At 39.4% G+C, this 25,661-nt stretch overlaps 1 protein-coding gene across 5 annotated transcripts in view; it reads left to right on the top strand.

Annotated features, from left to right (window-relative positions):
• LOC134928326 (polyamine-modulated factor 1-binding protein 1-like) overlaps positions 1-25,661 on the top strand; it is an 817,199-nt gene that overhangs the window by 725,237 nt on the left and 66,301 nt on the right. For 4 of the 5 annotated variants that reach the window (XM_063923947.1, XM_063923945.1, XM_063923946.1 and 1 more), the window contains 2 exons: positions 12,974-13,067; positions 20,243-20,304. In XM_063923947.1, coding sequence (XP_063780017.1) covers positions 12,974-13,067; positions 20,243-20,304 — 156 coding nt within the window. Of the gene's footprint in view, positions 1-12,973; positions 13,068-20,242; positions 20,305-23,353; positions 23,494-25,661 lie in introns of all 5 variants that reach the window. The other variant, XR_010177892.1, reaches the window with a different exon arrangement.

Raw genomic sequence — 25,661 nt, 5'->3', positions numbered from 1 at the left:
ACTGGGACACACGTGAATTACACAGGTTCTGTGGCTGATTAAAACCAGGTGAAACTCAGGCTTGAAGTTAGCCAGCCCCCTAACCTGTGCAATTCATGAGTTTTCTGGTTTAAAGGGATAGTATGGTAAGCCTAATTATTTTTAACATGTTATTAGTTCCCCCCCGGCTACAACATGCATAGTATATATTCAGTGGCGTATCTAGGATGGATGCAGGATTTACAGTTCATATGGGCCAATAGGTAAAGTGGACCTGCACCCAGAACAGACCCCCCCCCCTTCCCCATCGCGCCATCTTTAAAAAATTTCACATGGAAGATGGTGCCGCTGGTAGAAGTGTGTTTGGGTAGGGGGGGGGAGGGATACTGCATTGTACTTCATAGAGAGGGGCCCTGCAACAGGCCCCCTCAGGCATTAATACAGCTCTGATTCTCTAATGTAATCAACACAATTTTCAGCCTCCACATTAAAATATCAAATGTGTTTCTTTTTGAAAAGACTGTGAAGTTTATACTACTGTGCATCATAGTTAACATGAGATTAACATTTTTGAACACCCATTTAACAGGTTAAAGTTTAAACCAATGAGCGATTTGTTCATCCTGTGTTATAGCCATGGAATAGTGGTTACCAATCTTTCACCAATTACATCACCCTCAGGCTTTCAGCAATTTTTTTTACACCACCCATAAGCATTGAGGTTCCTTCAGAATGTTGTGGCCTATTACAATGCAGGTTATCTGCCGGCAAAACCCCACAAAAAAGGTTTCCTACCATAATAAGCTGCTATGAGGTTTTCTACCATCATAAATTGCTATGTGTGGAACATTAACTGAATCTTTTTCCCAAATGTTTCCTGTAGTACTCAGTATTGATTAAAATTAAAAAAAAAACTGTATTTGCATTACTTGCTCTCTTTAGGGTTGGTCATGTGGTGTTAAATGCAGTTGCACTTCTGTTTGTCTGTGTCACTTCTGATCATCAGCCACTGTTACTTCTGATCAGCAGCCACCAACACTGGTTTTGCCTCTCGCATGGAAAAGAAGAGGAGTAAAAAAACAGGAAGAGGGGAGAAGTGGAAAATAAGGGGGAGAAGGTACAAGTGAATTGTAGGAGCTGATTGCAGGAAAAGGAGAGGAAATACAGTAAATGAGACGGAGAGACATTTGGATACATATACAGAAAGGCGAAGGGTATCACATGGGGAAACAGAGAGAATGATACATATAGGTTGGAGTCAGAGAGATAACAAAATCATGGATACAGAGGAAGAGAGTTGAAGCAGAAACAGAAGATGGTTCACACATGGGGCTGGAGATTTACCTAGAAAGATTAGCTCGCCGTAAATAGGTTAAGAATGTTAGACTGTGAAGTGGTGAGGGAAATGGAAAAGAGTATACGGGTATTCCAATCCCACAAATATATACTGTGAAGAGTGTCAAAGTCGAAAAATATTGCAGAACACACAGCACGTATCAACTGCACACACATGCCCACTGCGCGTGCACTTGTTCTGCCGCGCGTGCACATATCCGCAATTTGCGTATGGTCGTTCCTGCGGTCCTGCGCATCGGCGCATGGTATGGGTATTTACGGCAGAGTTTGTGTATGCATGGAGGGCCATCAAAACACATTGCATATTTAATCCAAATAGTGCACAATGTACACATAGTCTCCTTGCACCACATCAGAAAGTTATAGCTGTTTAAATGGTTGCAGAACAAAGGGATTCACCTTTACAGGATAAGAGGGGACAGACTAAGGTTATAAGGTGGTATTTGGTATCCAGCTGTAGGGTATTTTAAGGGTAACATTCCGGTGTTGGTCTGCGGAAGATCGCATGTTCCTGCGGATAGTTATGTGCAGAAGCAGAATATAGATATAAACTGTATTTACTGTATATTATGTATGCGGCGGGAATCCAGAGGAGACCACCCACAAGAGCAGTTGAGAAAGACATCGCCTACCTTTTCAAATCAACCTATGACCTCTCCTGTACTGTAAAAGTGCATTCCTGTGTCCAATGGACAAAGGGATTACAGTATCCATTGTACTGCTTTTGGAAGACTTGTATAAATAAAGCCTGCTGCAGCCTGGCCTGAGACGAGACTCACAACGTTATCTATTTGATGACGGAGGACCGGACCGGGAAGCGCACGCGAATATACTCACGTATGTACACTGACTGTAGCCATTATTCTGTTATATATATTGTATTGTATTGTAGCGTATAATTTGTATTGTAAACCCCCTTTCAGAAATAATCCACTGTGGTGTCGAAACCCAGCGGTAAACTCACAATTGGTGTCGTGTGCTCATTGCCCTGCTAAGGTTTAAAGTGTACTATTATTGCATAGCATTGCTGTAGAAGGTTTAAAATGTATCGCTGGGTGTGTATGCGCTGGTTGTACCGCCAGCGCGGCGTGTGTACGCAAAGTTCGTACACTACGGAACCCTTTTACGCTAATAGCGTAAAAGGTGCGTATTGTGAATTAAGTATAGCGGCCTTAGCGGCTAAAGGTTTAAAATGTATTTATGGTGTTTTTAAGGTATAGCTTTTCATTCCTGTAAAGATGCTCAGCTTTATCAATTGGGGGCATCGTCCGATTTTCCACATTTTTACTGCTTAACAGGTCAAGCAGACATAATCTATCAGCATAAGGGTGGACAGAAGGTATCCTACGTATCCTTTTCTTGGTCGGTGGATACACTGAAAACCCTACTTAATTGCTGATTAGATGGTGTCTGCTCTGTATGGTTTGTAGGGATGCTGGTAAGAACTTGTAAGGTAAGCCGGAAAAAAGCTATTTAAAATCTGTGAATTTATTTTTGGCGCAAAATGAGTACACAACAAAAGAGTACACCCATACCCTGTGCACACTCTCCCACATTGTTGCCATAACATTCAGATTACTAGATTCATAACATAAACAAAGGAAGTAAGTGTAATACACAAACGCAGTCTGGCCTAGTTATAAAGGTTAATACAGAAAAGAAACTGTGTGGCGTGTTAAGTGAGCAATTATAGCTAATATTGCTCACATTTATAGAAATTGTATGATTTGTGCTATTGCGGACATACGGTTTTGTACACGTGTCTCGGACAAAGTACGGAACTGCACGCGGCGTAAGCACGATCGCGTGTTTACGCAAATTGCGTAAGAATACGGTCGCTAAGTACAAATTACACAATAGTTCGTTTAGTTTAAAGGTGGGACAGTAGCCACGCTACAATAACACAAGATTGCCCAGCTTCCAAAGTTTAGTATAAAACCCTTATTTACTGTATTGCCTCTGGGAGTAAAGCTGCTTGACTGAATGAATGATAATTTTCTGTACAGAAAAACCAAAGTGTAATTGAGTGAGCGAACGCAGGAGCGAGTGGAAATTTGAATCACGGAATTTGGAATCTCGGTGTGTGGTAGGTACATCAAGTGAGTGGAGACTTGGTGGCGTGAGGCGGCTGACTCACGTTAATATAAGGTTTAATACGTAAGTCGTGAGGAGACTTATAGGAGCGTGGTAGGGAATTGTGAAGTGTTGTGACCCATATAGTTTTTTTTTATACGCTCCGGCTGAGGTTTCGCAGCCTGAAAATCGATTCCAGTGGTCGTCCGGCAGATAAGTAACAAGTACCTATACGCTGTGCGGTTGGACCGCGCGTTTGTGGGTGCGATATATAGCGCAACGTGATATCCTTCTTACGAGCTTTTGCATAAAATCGCTGTATCATCAACGCTGTATAAAACATACGCAAGCCTGATTTGTGTATAATAAAGTGCATAGGGAGTTTTCGCTGGTCTCTCTCAGGAAAATCTCCAACGGCCGATACTTTACTGGAAAGGGTGTTATTCCTAAAAACTTCCAGTAAATATAGGTCACATAGGGCCCTAAGTTGGGTACATTGCCTTCGCTATCGACAGTGTATGGTAGTATTGGCCAACGTGGGCGGTGAGCGGGTGAAGAGCGCTCGGAGAACTTTCACCGTTACTTTATATTGAGTATTTTGGTGTTTGTGGGAAAAGGCCCACAATTATGGGAGCCAGTTGCTCAAGTAAGGGACGTTTAACCAGAGTTCAGGTTGTAGAGCCGCGGCCCATGGGGGCAGCGGAGTTTAAAGGAAAAAGTATTGAAGACTTTTTGTCTGAATGGGAACGTGTGACTGACAAAGATAGGGAACCATTCCCTAAGGTGGGCAGCTTTAAACCAGAGGTACTGCAGAATGTAAGCAGTAAAATATGTCTTCAAAAATCCAGACAAAAAAAGGATTAGACATAATGATTGTTTAAAATTATGTCAACAGGAGGGGGATATGCAAAGAGAACAAATTCGCTAAACAGGTTCAAAACCTAGCGGGAATAAGAACACAAACACACCAGTATCGACACAGGTCGAAGAGGAAGAGATGGCTACAGTCAATGATATACCCGTAAACGATAGTAGTATGCAAAAACAATGTAGTAACCCTCATTTTTGCAAGATGTATCCTATTTTGAAGTCTTTTCAAGGTTATAGGTCACAGGAAGATGAAGGATCCAGACAAATCGCAGCTCTCCTCCAAGCAGTCACTTTGCAGGACAATCAGGTGGAGTCTGTCCAACCAGGTAGTGCAGTAACAATATTCCCAATGAAAGAACTGGTGATGTCACAGCTACCGGTAAGTGTGAGACAGCTCATTGCACAGAGACAACAACACCTCACAGTAAACAAATCAGGAACGGAATGGTAGAATTACACCCTGTCTTGGGAACAGTAACTCCCAATGGGGGAACCGATAGTCAGGGAGTAGTCCTCACCAGGAATAATGCAATGTATTGCCCGTGGCCCAGAGATGAGCTGCGATCAATTATTTCAGAATTCCCCGACCCTCGGAAGCATTTAGCCAGATGTCAGAAATTTATCAGAGATCTGGGTAATGCGTATGAACCGACAAACAAACACTGGCGGATACTTTTGAAAGCGTGCCTATCCCCTAATATTGACACCCAAAAATGTATCACTGATTGTAGATTAGAGTTGTATAGTCTTATGACTGACAAACACAATCAGGAGAACTTAGAGCAAATTAACAGGCAACTAGAGTTGTATTTCCCCACAACTGTTAAGTGGAGAAGAATTTTCTCCATAAAGCAGAGGGAAAATTAAATGACATCTGAATATTTCCATCGGGCCCTGCAAATAATGGATAGATACATGGGGGTATCGGATACAGGGAACGATACGAATTACAGGGAGGTGGCTGTCTCTGTGCTAATGGACGGACTCGATAAGACAGTAAGGGACAGAGTACAAACATCTTTGCCTAATTGGAGAGGAGTCACAGTAGCTTGCCTTAGAGAGTGCACAATTGTACACCACAAGAATATTGTTAGGCGTAGAAAACAACAGGAGGAGAGGCTGAGGATTGAAAGTATACAGGCTCTTACACCAAAGTCTCATCAGCCTAAAACCCAGACCCCTGCTGTTTGGAAAAGACAGAGAACATGCTACATTTGTAGGAAGGAAGGGCATTTTGCCAGAGATTGTAGGTATAGTAGAACACATAGCCAATATAGACCCCTAGACAGAGAAAACAAGCCACATTATTAAACACATAGACGGGATCAAGGGACATATAGTAAGGAATCACGATACAGTATAGAAAAACACAGATTCTGTTAATGGGAAGAACAGAATAAATGCAACTTTACCCTTTTGACAAAACTTACTGGGGTTAGGAGGAGGCCTCTAAACTTCTGCTTCTCTCTCTAGCAGAAGTGACCTCTAAGTAACTTAACAGGAGTTTTGTTAGAGATGGTAAACATATTGAGTGCTCCCACCCAGGAAGCACAAAATACGTTAGATACCCACGAAGACTAATGTTGCATTTCACTGTTTTAGATGCATGTCCATCACAGGTAGAGGAAATTATCTCAAAGATACCGGGTTCCCTATGAATTTAGAATGGACAAGGCACTGGATTGATGGCTGGGATAGTCCCAGTAGAGATATAACACACATAGAATTTTTTTTAGGTGAACAGACCGATTAGGGAATCATTCCCCGTAGTGCCCAATCCAGATGTCAAACTTTGTAAAATCTTCGTTGCCTCTACAAACTTATCTGTTACTAAACTCTGTGATTTGTCTTCAAAGTTTCCTCTTCACCTCTTAAGTTCACCGACAGGATTACAGTTCAAACATCACATGCCTACTCGGTCTTTCCAGAGTTCTGCCCAAACCCAGTATATCTCACCAGCATAGGGACACCAGTATCAGTGTGCCTGGTCATGCACAAAGGGTGGAGGATGGGAATACTGGTGAAGGGAGACTGTGCATAGATACCGATATACATGATGGTGTGACAGCCTGATGGTGAACGCAAATCCGACAAATTTTCTTTTTATTATTCCCCTCTCTTTTCACTTTCCACAGATGGTTTACTTCACACAACTTATAATACACAACAGTTAAACACAATGAAATGCAAGATTTATGTTCCCTACAGAAAGGTCGCTGACCCGGAGAGAACTCGTGACAAAGAGTAGAGTGTAGAGAACATCGTATCACTGGAGTGTCTTATCCGGGAAAGCTGAGAGGCAGGACTGTTAAGACGGCACCTGAGCGCAGAGAACAAGACCAGAGGCGGTTGTCGCACCAGTTTTTATATTTTTTTATTTTTTCTTTTCTCCATCCCCCACTACCTTCTCTCCTTCTCTTTCTCCCCCTTCTTGTTTCCCTTCTCTTCCCTAAACAAGATGGACTTACCCCAAGAGACTGCGTTCCGAGTTTTCCTGTTAATCCTGTTGTTGACCAGGACAGTCTGTTTCGGTGAGGGTCCCAGAGAGGTCGAGAAAGGATCTGGAATGGGTTCTGATGGCGAGGATGGATTTGTAGAATCTCAAGAGCAACACATCACTCGAGCAAAGGCGAGTATCAGAAAGCGATCTGGTAGTCAGGGAGCTCGAAGGCACTGTGAAGGGTTATTGTCTGAGGAAAATTGCATTTGTAGGAATTGTGAGAACATAGTCGAGGATGGGTGCATCCAGAGATGTCAGTCCCGCCTTAATATCAACATGGACCGTCATCCATTGAGTGATTACCACTCACTAGTGGGTAAGGTCTTAAACCAGACAGAATGCTGGGTGTGCTCACAAGTACCTCAAGGTCAGAGCAAGTCAGGATTAGTACCGTACCCTTTAGCAATAGATGAGGTACTCGAATTACGGGGTGGGAGACCGGTGGACAAGAAATTCAATATTTCTAGGCCCCCTAGTTTGAAGCTCCACCAGTATCATGTAGATAGATCCTTATTATGTTTCAAAATTTCCAATTACCGAAAACCGGGAAATTGGAAAGTGACGTAGAATAACCAGACAATGGCCTTTTCGCACAGAGCTGATAGGATACCCATAGACTCTGAACTTGTACGCCAAATAGCCAACAGTGGAAGGTATTTTCGGTATAGGTATACTCGAGGAAGCAAGACCATGTGGGTTGGAGAAGTATCACCAGGGTACTGTGCTCATATCATCCAGCCTGATACTTGTACTGAGCAGATGGGAGAACTAGGGATTGGGTTTTTCACTTGGAAAGTTTGTAATATGGTAATGTCATATTCTGTCCCCTATGTTCTCCCCGATGATGCCTATTTCATATGTTGGAGGAAGGCGTATAAGTGGCTTGCCCCGAACTCAGAGGGATTGTGTTATGTTGGAAGAGTGTTGCCAGAGGTCATGACCATAACCCATGATAAGATGAAAGATGTTCACCGCAGTGCTCAGGCTACTTATACTCATACTCACTATTAACACATCGTCAAGAGACACCTCATAGAGAGGACAGAGCACGTAGCTTCTGATTTGATCCACGAATCCACCGGGATTCAATTCCTTCTCGCATTAGACATCACCCGTACTGCCAGAGGAATTATAAATTATAGGTATATCTATGCGCTAGCGAACTTGATAGATAATATCACTGAGATGTATGACGACACCTTCAGGTATACGGGAAGGGAGTTACAAGCTTACAAGACGAAACTGATCCAGCACAGGATGGTCCTTAATTATATCACAGCCGTGACGGGTGGGTACTGTGTCACTTTGGCAACTCAGTATGGTGTGAAGTGCTGTACGTATATTACAAACAGCACTGACGACCCCACAGAGATTATCGATCAAAAGATGGATGATATATTGCAGTTGAAGTGGGAGTTCCGGAGGAGACACAACCTTACCCTGACCGCTGTGGGTAATGAGCTGACCGGCTGGGTCTCATGGTTGAACCCACGAAATTGGTTCTCAGGATTAGGAGAGTGGGCTCAAAATGTTATTATGAGTGTAGGGAAGTTTCTCCTTTGTATCCTGGGAGTCGTCATAATTATTGGCTTGATATTTAGGTGTGTTCGAATTCTGACGCGGCGCAAGCACGGCCCACATTTGATGAGTTTAAGGAGCGAGGGCATTGTTATAGCAGCAGATTTAATTTACGATCTATCCATAGATACAGTGTTATGATAAGGATTGCAAATGAATTCCATGGCCTGTTTCTTTCACCCGTTTTTCCTTTGTCTCCCCCTCTGCCCAGATACACCCATCCGGAAAAGACATCAGCCCTACCCAAGAATGTTTATGTAAATGTTATGTGAATGTATTTTAGATATGTGTCTTATCTTCATCTCTACAACCTTCAGTTAATGACACACATAGTCGACAGGTGATATCCACATATACTAGCACTCACATATGTTCCCCCTCCATGTATCATCAACTAAATGTGCACCCCATTTGTAGGAACAAGAAGCCGAAAAGAGCACGGTAGTGTTTGTCAGCCCACTTACAGACCCTTAATACGGGATGAGAAGGATTTAATGTATACTTCGCAATACCTCGAAGCTTATCTAAAATATATACGGCTCGATGATACATGCCCCTCAGACATGGATTCATACATACATGCTTTTTACTATCCCACTAGGTCATACATTTCCCGCCTACAACTCTCCTCCGACTATCCAATCGTCTGTAGATATTGTATTGATATTTTTCTGTTTAGTGATTGGATAGTGGCAGTTATTGGTGACTGCCAAAGTCGAAAAATATTGCAGAACACACAGCACGTATAAACTGCACACACATGCCCACTGCGCGTGCACTTGTTCTGCCGCGCGTACACATATCCGCAATTTGCGTATGGTCGCTCCTGCGGTCCTGCGCATCGGCGCGTGGTATGGGCATTTACGGCAGAGTTTGTGTACGCATAGAGGAGGGCCATCAGAACACATTACATATTTAATCCAAATAGTGCACAATGTACACATAGTCTCCTTGCACCACATCAGAAAGTTATAGCTGTTTAAATGGTTGCAGAACAAAGGGATTCACCTTTACAGGATAAGAGGGGACAGACTAAGGTTATAAGGTGGTATTTGGTATCCAGCTGTAGGGTATGTTAAGGGTAACATTCCGGTGTTGGTCTGCGGAAGATCGCATGTTCCTGTGGATAGTTATGTGCAGAAGCAGAATATAGATATAAACTGTATTTACTGTATATTATGTATGCGGCGGGAATCCAGAGGAGACCACCCACAAGAGCAGTTGAGAAAGACATCGCCTACCTTTTCAAATCAACCTATGACCTCTCCTGTACTGTAAAAGTGCATTCCTGTGTCCAATGGACAAAGGGATTACAGTATCCATTGTACTGCTTTTGGAAGACTTGTATAAATAAAGCCTGCTGCAGCCTGGCCTGAGACAAGACTCACAACGTTATCTATTTGATGACGGAGGACCGGATCGGGAAGCGCACGTTAATATACTCCCGTATGTACATTGACTGTAGCCATTATTCTGTTATATATATTGTCTTTTATTGTAGCGTATAATTTGTATTGTAAACCCCCTTTCAGAAATAATCCACTGTGGTGTCGGAACCCAGCGGTAAACTCACAATTGGTGTCATGTGCTCATTGCCCTGCTAAGGTTTAAAGTGTACTATTATTGCATAGCATTGCTGTAGAAGGTTTAAAGTGTATCTCTGGGTGTGTATGCGCTGCGAGTACTTTGTACCGTCAGTGCGGCGTGTGTACGCAAAGTGTGAATTAAGTATAGCGGCCACAGCGGCTAAAGGTTTAAAATGTATTTAAGGTGTTTTTAAAGTATAGCTTTTCATTCCTGTAAAGATAATCAGCTTTATCAAGAGGTGCATCCAGCACAAAAATTAGGGTGAAGGATGAAAACAAAGGGTCAGATAAATCTGGTTAACTGGCCTTTATGTGTGAAATACATTCACTGAACTAGGTATACAATACATATATGTGTTCTTGTATCTCTATAAGAAATGACAAAGCTGGAAGTGGTGAAGAAAAACTGGCTGATTTATTAAATTGTAGTTGATCTCCAATTCAAATGTACTCAAGTAAGTGTAGGGGGGGGTCTCCTCAAAGGATATTGAAGACAATTTTATACATTTATAGAGAAAATCAACTGTATTTTAATAGAATAGTGAGTTAGGTCCAGAATTAATGTGGTTGTTGTTGCTCCCCAGAGTCAGGAAATAAAGACAAATACTTGTGTGAGAAAGAAGACCCTTTGTTGTGGGGGAGGGGGTATTCTTAATTGGGAATTAATGTGTTATTTAAAATCTATATTTTATTAGTTCAATTATATATTGTTTTACATTTCTTTTTGATGCCAAATACTGTATTTTAAAATTAAAATAATAAAAGTTAAACTAATACATCAATTCACAATTAAGAGTATTCTTTTTCACACATGCAATTGTCCCCAATGCAAATTAATAGATAAGTAGATGTGAATAAAAATGACTTAAATAAACACTGAAGTGGAATAAAAGAAAGAAATAATACTGTAAGATGCATGTACATCAGCTCTATAAGCCTTCACTAATCATAGACTACAGTACTGTATATCGGGTCAGATCATCCAATCCTAACCATTATTAATAGATTGCGTCAAATAATCAGTATATGCAACATTATAAAACATTTATGCACAAAGAATTCTGTTTCTGTATATGACTAGGAACAGCTGTGTGCAAGTAAGTTTTGTGTTATTACAAATCTCCTGTTATTTATTTTCTGGCGAATTTTTGTTTTGGTTATTTTATTTTTATTTAATTTTTTTTTCAGTCTATTTCAATATTCATTCCATCTTAGTTAGCCAACTAATTAATTAATCAATTAATCAACTACAATTTAAAAAAAATGGCCAAAATTTCTTCACCACTTCCAGCTGTTATTTATTATAAAGATATAATGTATATACATTCCCATACCATTGAGTGTATTTCACAAATAGAGGTCGGTGCCTCCAATTGATCTGACCCTGAGTGACCAATGGGGAGGTGAGGTATGAAGTCAGGGGAGGTAAGGAAGTCAGCAGGCAAAGGGGTAGAGTGGAAACTACTTATGTAGATGTCTGCAGGGAACAGGCCACAGGCAGTAGACATCCAGAATGGCCATGTGCAGCCATCTCTTCAAAGAATCTGGGCCAAATGAATGGATTGGGTTCATACCACTCATCCTCCTGTTCTATGGCATAGTTTATGCAACACAATTAAATTGCAACATTACATGAACAATGGTGATGGCTGCAATGTACAACTATAAAAATTAAGTAATCAATTACTGTTTTTCAATAAAAAACATTAAGTACCAAACACTAGACATGAAAGAAGATCAAGGCTCAATTCTAAATATTGAAGAAAAAAAAAATTCCAATAAAGTTTGTTTCAAGCTGCACTATAAATGCAAAATTGTTAACACCCATATTTCAGGTGTACTTTAAGTCGCTTAGATGTACTAAACCTTAGAGAGTAATACAGTGGAGAGAGATAAAGTACCAGCCAATCAGCTCTTAACAGCCACGTTACAGGCTGGGTTTGAAAAAATGGCAGGAGCTGATTGGCTGTAACTTTCACTTTCTCCACTTTATCTCAGTCTGTCCAATGCTTAGTACATCTGCCCCATAATGAGAAGGTAAGACAGGAATCACTGTCACATCCCTGCTGAATCCCCACAGGCAAGGCCAGATTAACAATGGGGGGGATGGAGCTACAGCTTCAGGCTTCACATACAAATAGGCCCATAATCCTGGCTGCAGGATGATGACCAGCTGTACAGCTGGCCAAACAATCATAAATCATGAGTATTAAAATTGTATTTATAGTTTTCCGACAAAATGATGCAATTTTTCTATGTTTATGTATTTAGGGATACATTGAGGCTCATAGTGTGTATAGGGTGTACACGCCCACATGGCTCTGGCCACACCCACACAGTAGTTTTCACAACTCCTCCTCTTCTCAGTATAGGCACTTGAAAAATTTCAGCTCCAGGCCCATGTGACCCTTAATCCGGTCCTGCCCACAGGAGGTACTTCAAGGTGAGGGGTATCACCAAAACATCACAACAATATTACTGGGCATGGTAAAATTATATTTTTAGTCATCTCTTCTTTAACCTTATTCATTTTATGTTACTGTGTTTGTTTCCATTTTTTGTATTATTTCCTCAAATGTTATTTTCTTTGTGGCCATGCATTCAGTATTATGAGTGGTATCTGTACAGTTACTACATCTGATGAGGGGAACATAAATATAATCCATAGATTCCAATGGAATAGTGTCCCTAATGGCTAAATTAACATGACGGGCTGGCAGTGAATCATTTTGGAATAAATCATCTTCCAGCCTAGCAGTACTTTTGTTTTATTTATCAAGAATTCTGCAAAACGTATTGTTTTTTTTAAAATAGATAATGTTCCTGTTTCTTATTATTCCATATTAGCCTACATGTATTATATGGTAATGCTCACAGTGCCAGAGAAAGAGAAATATTTGTATTGTGCTTGTGTAAAGGGACACTTTTTAAATGAATAATCTCATTTTATTATCTGTACTTCAATATCTATGTGCCATTTTTCGGCAGAATTAAATAGTATATCTTTAAAATGTATTATATTTGTCTGCAGCAATTTCCAGAAAAAGGAAGATGCCTTGACTGCTGTGGTTAATAGACTTAAAGCTGAACTGGAAGACGTAAAATCTGAAAATATGCAATTAAAGGTAAATATAATTATTATATGTTTTTAGGTATATAGGTATATATATCAAGTTACCCTGCATTTTTTACAGTAAGAAAACAAATGTTTATATTTTTTATGCACAGTTCCATGTAGTTTTTTTAGGACATATGTTTATTATGGCCCATATGGTGATTGCACATTTATTTCTGAGCTGTCATAGTTGGACCCTGTGAAAGCCCAATAATATCTTGTACGGGCAGAAACCAAGGGGTATATTTACTAAAAGTAGATGTTGATCGATTTTGTGTTTCAGGGTCTAAATCACACATTTACTAACAGATAATTTTTGAAATCCTTTAAAAAAAAATTGTAAAAATCATATGTTAGTAAATGTGGTATTTAGGGGTATATTTACTAAAAATCGGTCTGGGTCAATTGTCGGTTTGGTCGATTTTGTTGTTCTGAGTCTAAATTTCACATTTACTAATAGACGATGTAAAAAATCATCTGTGTGATTTAGACCCTTATACACAAAATCAAATCGATCAAACATCGTGCAAACATAGACCAAAATCGACTTTTAGTAAATATACCCCCAAGTGACTTGGGGGTAGCTGCATGAAGCAGTGAAAAGAGTGGAGAAATGGGCCAGTGGCCAGATACTACCTATAATTTTATAGAATGTACTTAATAAATGCTACCTCAAAGCTGACTTATTGCTAGGAGCAAATTCTCCACTGGACCATTTCTCCAGTCTTATCACTGCTTCCTACTTCTCTCACTTGGCTCCTCAACAGGAAACACATTGCATTTAGAGGCAGGGGATGACAGGGATCCTTATGACTGACACATGGAATTTCTTGTATGGTGGGGTCCCAACAGCAGTGTAGAAGAGATCCAGATTGAACCTTCTCTGCCATTAAATGGTCAGTTGAATTTGCTACAAGCAGTGTGAGGTACTGTTGCAGCAGCATAGAAATACAGGTTGAGTATCCCATATCCAATATTCCGAAATACGAAATATTCCGAAATACGGACTTCTTTGAGTGAGAGTGAGATAGTGAAACCTTTGTTTTTTGATGGCTCAATGTACACAAACTTTGTTTAATACACAAAGTTATTAAAAATATTATATTAAATGACTTTCAGGCTATGTGTATAATGTGTATATGAAACATACATGAATTGTGTGAATGTAGACACACTTTGTTTAATGCACAAAGTTATAAAAAATATTGGCTAAAATTACCTTCAGGCTGTGTGTATAAGGTGTATATGTAACATAAATGCATTCTGTGCTTAGACTTAGGTCCCATCGCCATAATATCTCATTATGGTATGCAATTATTCCAAAATACGGAAAAATCCGATATCCAAAATACCTCTGGTCTCAAGCATTTTGGATAAGGGAGACTCAACCTGTACAGCAATGGCACATCAGCTTGCCCCAGTCTCAGCCCAAACACATGGATTTTTGTATGCAGACCTTCTTTTCACCTTGCTGTAGACCAAGCATTCCCAACCTCAGTCCTCAAGGCACACTAACAGTGCAGGTTTTAGTGATATCCAGGCTTCAGCACAGATGATTAAATCAAAATAACTGAGGTACTAATTAAGTCACCTGTGCTCAAGCATGGATATAACTAAAACCTGGAGTGTGTGGGGTACATTTACTAAGATGGGAGTTCTATTTAAGATTAGATGTTGCCCTTAGCAACTAATTAGATTCCAGGTATCATCTTCTAGAAGGTGCTAGATAAATGAAAAGTACAGTACAAGCTGATTGTTTGCTATGGGCAACATTCCATCTTAAATAGATCTCCCACCTTAGTTTATTTACCCCTTAGTGTACATGAGAACCGAGGTTGGGAATGCCTGCTGTAGACCTTTGGCTCTTGAAGCTTTTACTGATATGTTTTGTTATACAAACTCTGCAGCATATATTAACCACTTAACTGGCATGGTCAGATCACATGCGACTGCGCAGTTCCACTGTGTCCCCCAGTTTTTGATAAGGAGATCCGTTCCGCAGATGTGCACAATATATTTAAATATTTTAAAAAAATACTTTTTAAACTATATTAAATTTAAAAAAAATGTTTTTTAAATGTATGAATAGTTTTGAAGGCAAAAACGATCAGTTACACTAAGTGGTTAAATGCATTAATCTATTTTTGGAGACAGGGTCTCCAGAATTGCATAGAATAGTAGTGGTGAGGTCTTATCAGTGACCCATAAAATGGAAATACATCCTCCCTGTTCCTGATGCTAATACCTATTATACAATCAAGTATTCTACTGTTTTTCCCACTACTTTCTGATTTTCAGAACATATGGAATAGTCATTGCTCTATTTTCCCTATAATTGACTTTACATCACAATTCATTGTGTATTCTAGCCTAGGACTTTGTGTCTCACATGCAGTATTTTACATTTTTATATTAAATGTAAGAATATGCAATTTAGTTCCTTACTCTGTTTTCCCTAAATAACTATGCATTTGTGTTACCCCTACTGGTGTAACAACTGTGTGTACATCTTTGTATCATCTGCAAAATACATAATTTCCTTTGTAGACCACAGGTGATATTGCTAATGAATACATTTAACAAAACAGGACCCTGGACTGATTCCCAAGGTATTCAGCTGGTTACCAGTCCTTCATCTGAGCTTACACCGTCCACTACAAAACTGTCTCTGTTTATTAACCATTCCTTTATCCATTTCACTCTCTGGGACTCAAAGTCATGGATTTCCAGTTTCTGAATTGCTGTTTTTCTGTTTATTGTGTGTGTGTGTGTGTGTGTGTGTGTGTGTGTGTGTGTGTGTGTGTGTGTGTGTGTGTGTGTGTGTGTGTGTGGCAGGAGGCTGACTGTATCACCAAGTGCCTGGCTAAAATATAAATAAGCTACGTTCTCTCTACTGTATAGAATTTTTAAAAATATATTTTTAAGTTGATAATGCTTAGTACAGGTTGAGTATCCCATATCCAAATATTCCGAAATACGGAATATTCCGAAATACAGACTTTTTTGAGTGAGACTGAGATAGTGAAACCTTTGTTTTCTGATGGCTCAATGTACACAAACTTTGTTTAATACACAAATGTATTAAAAATATTGTATTAAATGTCCTTTAGGCTGTGTGTATAAGGTGTATATGAAACATAAATGAATTGTGTGAATGTACACACACTTTGTTTAATGCACAAAGTTATAAAAAATATTGGCTAAAATGACCTTCAGGCTGTGTGTATATGGTGTATATGAAACATAAATGCATTCTGTGCTTATATTTAGGTCCCATCACCATGATATCTCATTATGGTAGGCAATTATTCCAAAATACGGAAAAATCCCATATCCAAAATACCTCTGGTCCCAAGCATTTTGGATAAGGGAGACTCAACCTGTATATGCTAATCACCATGCACTTAGTCATGTATGTTAACGAAGTGGGAAGATAGTGCAAACATTAGATGATTTACAATCATAATGGCTAAGCTACAAAGAAATGTGCCCTCGTTGCTGCAACTGGTGAGCACCTGTCCCACACTAACTACTGCACGGTGGTGGTGGGTCATAGTTCTTGCCAGTGCTGTAGTGATCTCTTCCGAGCCTAGGTAAAATGTGGAGGGCATGTCCTAATCGCTGGAGATGCGACCACGACCCCTTAGGAATAATTTAGCAAAAAGTATTTGTAGTGCCACTTTGCGGTGCTGCACAACGAGCAGTGGGGTGTCTAGAGCCCCTTAGCCAGGAGCAAATCCAGGGGGTGTGTGATCCGTGTGCTCGTCTGACCCCCCTCCCCCTTCCACCCGCACAGGCAGAGACTTATGCTGGTGTTTAGTGGCAGCAGCCTCTCTGGCCTAACTGCGGCCCAGCGCAGAGCAGCTGGACTAGGGAGTTAATTAGTACCTGCTACCCCGCCCTCTCTGGGGCCCTGGGTCTTGCTACGCCCCTGCCAAGGTGCAAAGGTACTTGCTCTTTCTTACTTATTCCTAACTTGAATAAGGCCCTAGGTTCTTTTTCCCTACTATGTAGTACAGGTTAAGTATCCCATATCCAAATATTCTAAAATACTGAATATTCCGAAATACGGACATTTTTGAATGAGAGTGAGATAGTGAAACCTTTGTTTTTTGATGGCTCAATGTACACAAACTTTGTTTAATAGACAAAGTTATTAAAAGTATTGTATTAATACTGTGTGTATAAGGTGTATATGAAACATAAATGAATTGTGTGAATGTAGACACACTTTGTTTAATGCACAAAGTTATAAAGGATATTGGCTAAAATTACCTTCAGGCTGTGTGTATAAGGTGTATATGTAACATAAATACATTCTGTGCTTAGATTTAGGTCCCATCACCATGATATCTCATTATGTTATGCAATTATTCCAAAATACGGAAAAATCCGATATCCAAAATACATCTGGTCCCAAGCATTTTGGATAAGGGATACTCAACCTGTACTTCCACACTCATTTTTTATTTGTCCAGTAAACTTTTACAATCAACTAATAACGTAAATCATACCAATAAAATGTTGGACAAAGTTGGGTAATAGCGCTGCAGATACAGGGCTATTTATAGACAATTTTTCACCCAGTGGGAACAGTAAAAGAAAATGCGCCACCCTCCCAAGACATTCAAAACTGCGCTCCCCCCCCCAAGGAGTGCACGGGGAGTGGCCTTGCTGCAATGGGCTTGGCGTCACTACAATGGGCGTGTCCTTGCAGTAGAAGGCTACAGATGTGTCCTCCTACATCTTGTCTCGATATGCCATGCAGCAGCGAATATTTGCTATGTAAATAGGACACACAGGCAGACTCTGCTAATTAAAATTATATGCTGTGTGCCTATATTCTCTGCGCATCGGTGGCTGTAACTGCATACAGAATGTTACAGTACATTGCAGTGCTTTCTATGGAAACATTGTAGTATAGAATTTCAAATGCAGGTACAGCCACGGTCGCACGCAGAATGTAGACATGTAGACACGTGAGTGCCATGTGACTTGGTAGCGCCGAGCGTCTTTTTTTGCGTTTTTTTCCACGTGAAAATGAGTCTTAGATTCAAAGTAATGTAATAGGATGCACAAGCAGCTTCTGCTGATTAAAGTGATATGCAGCATGCCTATATTCTGAGTGTGACTGTGACTGTATTTGCATAGAAAATGCTATGCTACAGTGTTTTCCTGTATATTATATACAGTATATACAGTTTGCAGTTGAGTATGGGGCAGCACTCAAAATCTTCACTCCAGAGGTGCAGTGCAGGGTCCAAATGGTTAAAAAATATACACTTCCCCATCTGTCCGGATGGGACACAGACCAGCACTCACAGTTAGCTTGTTGATGTGTTTATTGAAGATCAAATGTGGAAAAGGAAAACATAGCAGGTGCTCGATCGCCATTTCAAACACCCTTCTGGTGATTTTCTTCAGTATAATAAAATATTATGCTGCTGATTTGATAATTCCTGAAAAGGTGTCTTTTTAAGTTTTTGAACATATCTAGCTGTAAAGTATGAGTGTGCAGTCACTGTGGATTGCAATTAGGATTATTTTCTCTTTTTTCAATATATATAACAACAGGTGACACTTACTAAATTGTGCAAGGTAATTAATTTGGAAATAGATGTGGAGTCTCTACAGAATGACTTATCTAAACTTGAAATCTGGGCGTCTAAATGGAAAATGGGATTCCATATAGAAAAATGTAAAGTTATGCACTTCGGGACTAAAAACAAACTTGCAACCTACATATTAAATGGGGAAAATCTAGGGGTAACAGTATTGGAAAAAGATTTGGGGGTACTCATTGATAATAGGCTTAATAACTGTATACAATGTCAAAGTGCAGCAAAGAAGGCAAGTAAGGTGCTAGCGTACATAAAACAGAGAATTAAAACGGGGAATTGAGACAAGGGACGAGAGTGTAATCCTGCCGCTGTACAAATCATTGGTACGTCCGCACCTGGAATATTGTGTTCAATTTTGGGCACCACATTATAAAAAAGATGTCTGTGAACTCGAAAGGGTTCAAAGGCGTGCTACCATCGGAGGTAGAGGCTAAGACAGTAGAGCAATTTAAACATGCATGGGATAGACATAAGGATATCCTTACAAAGAAATAAGGATCAATTAAGGTTAGAGATAAAAAATAAAATAAAAAAAAGGGGTAGACTAGATGGGCCAAGTGGTTCTTATCTGCCGACAAATTCTATGTTTCTATGTTACTAAATTGATTAAAGGGCTAGAGGGACTGGAGTACGAGGAAAGGCTCACTAGATTACATTTGTATACACTAGAAAAGAGGCGTCTAAGAGGAGACATTATTAATATCTTCAAATATATAAAGAGACATTACAAAGAGTATTCAGTGGAATTGTTTATTAAAAGAACTCTGTATAAGACACAAGGTCACTCGCTGAGGCTAGAGGAGAGAAAATTCCATACGCAACGTAGGAAAGGGTTCTTCACTGTTAGGGCAATAAGGATCTGGAATTCCCTGCCAGAGAAGGTGGTAATGGTGGACTCTATATATGCATTTAAAAATAGATTGGATACATTTCTGACTGAAAAAGATAGCCAAGGTTATAGCATTTAAAATATTGACATTGTTAATCTGGGAGGAACATGATTTACAGTTGATAACTAAACATAAAACATTATTTCAATTGGGACATTATAATGAACTCGGCTTAAAACAGATTACAGGTTGGACCCGATGGGCATTGCCTCTTTTCAACCTCATTAACTATGTTACTATGTTACTTAAAAAAAAAAAAACTGAAATCTTTGGTTTTCCATCACACCTGTTAACAAGGAATACAGCGTAATAACTCATTTACCTCTTTTATACTGTAAATGACTTAAACACATATACACCCTCACATTTAAAAAAAAAACCTCCTTGACCCTGCAAATCTGTGTTACAGTAGGTCTGTAAAACACCTATTTCACCTACAACGCGATTGTTCCTTTAAGCCTACGTGTGCTATAAATATTTTGTTGTGTGGTAACATTTTATTTCTTGTTTAGAAATCAGCATGCAGAACACATTTAGCCAGCCTTACTGTGCCTTTTCTATGAATGTGAGAAAAATACATATACTGTATGTATGAAGCAAGAAATAACTACATGCTAGTCACAAGTTTGCTGTGCTTTTGTAATTACACCATTTCATCTTTCTGGTTTGTAAAGGTAAAAAGTGGTGAACAGCAAGCGTTACTTGCAGAACTTGGAAGACAGCTGAAAACATCAGAGTAAGTACACTACCTGCACCTTTGATTTTATTTAAAAATCAAATACATACAGAATTTCTCTACAACATCCTGGAGCGTTTAAACAGAATACAGACACGTATGCAAATATCTTTTTTATTACTGTTCATATATATTAGGCAGGCCTCTAGACTGACAGTACATTTTGCTTCATTTATTTTCTATCATGTAGAAATATTGCAAGTGGAAGGTTCTGGATTTAGGCTCTGGGGGATCCGAGCTCTTAAGACAAGGAGGGACCTTTATTGTCTAACATTAAGTGCACAGGGTAATCATACAAATCAGAGAGAGGATTAAAAGGAGGTGGTTAAAGAGGCAGATACTTTAGATCATTTCCATCATCAATGGAATAATTCATTAATATGTTATCAAAATACAATAGTGCAACAATAATGGCACTTTGCAAAGCTTGTGCATATCATTCACCTGCTGCAAATTGGTGGACACATCAGGATCCCAACGACAAACTGCTTTGTAGTCCATATTAAGTTCAAAGACCATTCATGCCCTGACCACGCTCTCCCAAAGTTATGTCCGGTAAAGCAACTGACGTCCACATGATCCCATTCCACAGTTCTATCTAATGCCTGCATAACTGTAGTGTCACACTTTTCTACAATCATAGCAAGGTGCTGTGTTTCAGTAAGTCACCAAGAATGGAAATGTTATTGTACTAAAATAGCATAAGTCATGGATATATTTGGCGGAATGTAATGGAGTCCGAGACCGCCAGAGTTGCGGGATGCCGGCTGTTCTTGGACGTTTATTTAAAGGGGCACACACTTACAATGCAAAACCATGCCTTGTAAGTGATTGCCCCTTTAAAAAACATTTTCCAGCATCCCGCACCTCCAGCGATCTTGGACTCCACTACATCCCGCCGCATGTGTGGGATAAAGATATAGAGAGTGATAAAAAGAGTAATACTATGACTCCATTTATTATTTTTTAAGTTAATTTGTTCTTATGTATGGAGATTTAGGGGTACATTTACTAAGCAGTGATAAGAGCGGAGAAGTGAGCCAGTGGAGAAATTTCCCCATTAACCAATCAGCAGCTCTGTATCATTTTATAGTATGCAAATTATAGATGTTACTTCAGTGCTGATTGGTTGCCAATGGCAACTCCTCCACTGGCTCACTTCTCTGCTCTTATCACTGCTTAGTAAATGTACCCCTTATGCACTTGCCACAGAAGCTCACCTGCAGGCCCTCCTCACATCATGTGCTGGGTGACAAATTCCTGCTCTTTATACTAACAACCAATATATTTTATTACATCCCTCATAGATGGCGCTGCAAATCCCCGTCAGCATGGCCCTTCCCCTAGCAGCATTATGCTATGATTGCGTTTGGGCAAGCTGTGTCACTATACCCCTGCACTTGCCACTTGGTGATTTGACTAGTCAGCAAGCGTCAATTTCATGCTGCATTAAACCTGGTTGATTAGCACAATTGCTAATGAAAACAATTGTCTCTGTTTAAAATAACTTGATTACCCACGCCGTGCAATATTAGAGTGCCATGAATACGCAGTGTCATTTTTTTACTGTTGTAATTTCCAAATCCACAGAACTGACCTCAAATATTATGAAAATATTAGTTGAGAACTCTTTTAGTAAAATGACACCACAAACCATGGCAGTAGCCAGGACAGGACAGTTCCAGACTGGGCATCATAGAAAATGTTAGAACGGAGAGGGGGAGTAAACATTTACTCTGTGATTTAATAGATTACAGATAATTGTGGAATATATGTTGTTACTTGGTGTCCAGGGGCTTCGGGACCCCTCTGCAACTGTGATATTTCTGCCACTGGGATTAATACCATCAATAACAAGCACCTTCATTTTACTCATTCATTTGTTGGCTGTAAAAGTGCAATGTATTGTCAATATCTTCAATATGTATAAACTTTCACTTATAACGTCACCTACACTTTTCACCACTAAAACACTATTGATTTACTTTCCAAAGCATTATTAATGGTAGCATTCTTGCCTATTCAGAATGTCTTGGAGACTGCCCATTGTTGCAGAGTTCTCCGGCACTCCTGGAATATCTGGCCAGCCTCCCAGATCCCACATTTGTCCCCAGTCAAGTGGACAGTCCAGGAACTCAGTGACTCTATTTGCATCATTGTGGCAGCACCGCCTGCGGCACAATGCAGTGAATCAGAGTTATGGTGATGCAAATCACTGTGCCACACCTTCCACCACACCTACTCCTGGGAGCCATTGAAAAGTCGGCAACTTCAAATTGTCCTATTGCCCACGTGCAGCAGCAGCCAGTTTATTGAATGAGCTTTGGCTAATGTTGGCCATCGATGGCTGCAAACCATCGATGGTTAACCACCAATGCTGGATGGTTTTGCATCAATGGTGGAGAACCAATGGTTCTCCACTATCGATTGTACAGGCACCACAAGTTTTTTTTCTTTTTAATCTGCAAGGTGCAAAGTCCCACCCCCATATTCTGAATGGCCTACAGCCCAGTGACTAGTAGAGGAGGGATGACCCGGTGGTAGTTAAAATTATTGATAGAACTATGGTTTTATGGTTTTATACCATCATGGTTAACTACCGATGGTACCATCAATGGAGATAATCGATGGTTATCCCTAGTTTTGGCTCTGCCCAAGAACTGACCACTATATCTCTGTATAGGCTCTACATATGCAGTCATAACTTGTTTCTGATATATGGAAATTATAACTAAACAATTACCATTCTGCTTTTCTTAGTGAATAGCTCAGATAGATGCTGGTGCTCCTAAGCACCACCTATATGAGAGTGAGCTGCATAGTCAGGCTTCTCTAATAAATTACATTAAAGTTGCAAGTTACACAAATCATTGCAAAACCGAGAATCTAAGGATTGCAAATTTAATGTAATTTAATTGCAGGCTTTTCACATGCCTGGAAAACCGTGCTTTAGAAAATTGAGGTCTTAGTATAATAACAACACCGGTTTTTATTATAGAGATGTCAGTGTTAGTTGGAAACATAAACATATTTTTTATTCTGATATTAGCGCTTCCAGTGATCAATGACAGTGTGTGGAGTACATTACAATTTAGTTTTGATCAGCAGAATGCAATTATTCACAAAACTCAAAACAGAAGGCAAACTTGTGAGAGAAAGCGGAAGAGTTATGGCTTTCTTACAGCGCAGGTAATTTTAATATAGACGAGATTGGTCCAAGTCCTGCAGTTTGGACTGATAGATCATCTCACAGAACTATCATTTTAATAATCTCAATGACAGTACAGCACTGGATACTCGGTACACTATTATAAATTAAATTTACGGCAAATGTCATTGCTGAGAATATGGAAAGAAATCCGTCATTTGTGTTTGTGGAAGTTAAGATAGGGAAAAAAATTTAAGATTCTGTGACAAAACATAACAAAAATGATGTATATGCTGTGGCAATATTACCAGTTGTATGCAATTTCCTTTTTCCATTACAATTTCATTAATATACTGGAGCCACAACTGAGTGTGCTATATGAGCACAGCATGTTCTGAGAAGAAATAAGCACATACCTAGATGCCCAGTGATAAGAAGAAATGGCAGGTTTGTTACTTGAAGCGGAAACGGACGCTGCTTTATGTGACAAATTTACTCTAGCTCAACACTGAATGTGTGGATGGCAGACATGTTTATCCAGTGTTGTTCTTTAAGGATTTTGAAATACATTTTGTAAGGACTGTGAGGCAACGCACAGCAGGAAGCAATAGAAAAAGCTACGGAAATGTTGCAGCTCTGATTAGGACACGCCTGAGTTAAGCACGGTGGACGGAACACACATCGATAGAACTGAAATTTCTTCTCCTAGAACTCATCAAATGTTCAGTGGGCTAGATACATTATACAGCTATATATTAGTTTCTTATAGAGAATTGTATTGTTTTTTCTTAAGAGTTGTCTACTTTAAGACAAACTCCCCTCTTAAGTTACAAGAAAACAGGTGGGTATACCAGCGCTGGCTGAATTACATAAATAATGAATGGACGGTTGGTTTAAAATTAAAATAATCAGATTTTATTATCTAAAATAACAAAGAGAATAAAATCCCTTCTCTAAAATATGCAGATGCAAAAATAATAAACAGTACATGGATTATTGGCACCAATAGAGATGTATATGTATATTGCAATACAAGAGAAGTTCCACTTCTGTACTCCTGTATAGTTCAGGAAACTTGGCTAGGACACTTTCCCCTCTTAAATTAGTGCAGCAACACAGAAGGCGTCTTCATGGACCCCCACTGTTTACAATAATTGTCATGACCCACATCCAAAGCCTGGGCAGTATTTAGGATTCAGTTGTGGTTTTATGTTGATACTTTGCTTGTTAATTAAAGATAACAGATTGAGAATAGGCCTACCTTTGCCTAACTGATGAGAAACCATCATCTAGGCATTTAATCCCTGAAGTGCTCTCTGTTGTATTTCCCCAAAATCTATTGTTGGGTACTTTGAGGTTCTCATCTAACAATGCATATGGCATTGGTAGATGAGAACCTCAGAGTCCCCACAAATAGATTATCAAAATTGTTCATAGAATCTGAAACAAATTTGAAAATTCACCAAAATGTCTCAACCTTTAAATTGTAAAAAAAAAAAAAAAAAAAAAAAGCAGCTAAATTCATTGTGATCTGTTTTTAACAAAGAAAAGTGAACCTGAAATGTAAAAGGCATCCTTTGGTCCAAATGAAGTTAAAACTTTTTTATTCTAAATATTACAATAATGTTTAAAAGTATATACTGTATACTCATTTTAACATGCTTGTGACTATACAAAGAATAAATCAGTCTACAGGGTCACACCCACTTTCCTAGCTGTGCATTGTTGCAAATCGTCATGGATTTCTCAATGCCACATCCCTGGTAAACCCACCTGATTGTCGCCTCCAAGATCTGCAGGGGGATACATTTTAGAAAGTATGTAAATACTGTACAGTTACATAAATAAAACAAAATGTTTCAAAGAAAAAATCCATTTATCTATTATACACCCCCCCCTACCTGTGATATTTACAGGCTGCAACTATTTCATACTGCTACCAACTGGCATATTAGCGGGTTCTAATATCATTTATCTCATAACTGGGAGCTACTGATGGTTGTCATATCAGTATAATTACTCCAGTATTTGAAGGAATCAGAAATTATGTGAGTATGGACATTACTACAGATGACAAATTATTAGTAAATCCTGTGGAGGAGTTGTTATGGAAATCACTATAGAGGTCAGGGAATAAATAACTGTATTCATATATTTTAAAAGAAGGTCAACAACATGAGAAAAGGGATAAATTCAACAGTTATGTACA

Source organism: Pseudophryne corroboree, chromosome 5, assembly GCF_028390025.1.
Source record: "Pseudophryne corroboree isolate aPseCor3 chromosome 5, aPseCor3.hap2, whole genome shotgun sequence".
Classification (NCBI taxonomy): Eukaryota; Metazoa; Chordata; class Amphibia; order Anura; family Myobatrachidae; genus Pseudophryne; species Pseudophryne corroboree.
The sequence above is the reverse complement of the archived record's forward strand: the minus strand, read 5'-3'. Positions and strand labels throughout refer to the sequence as shown.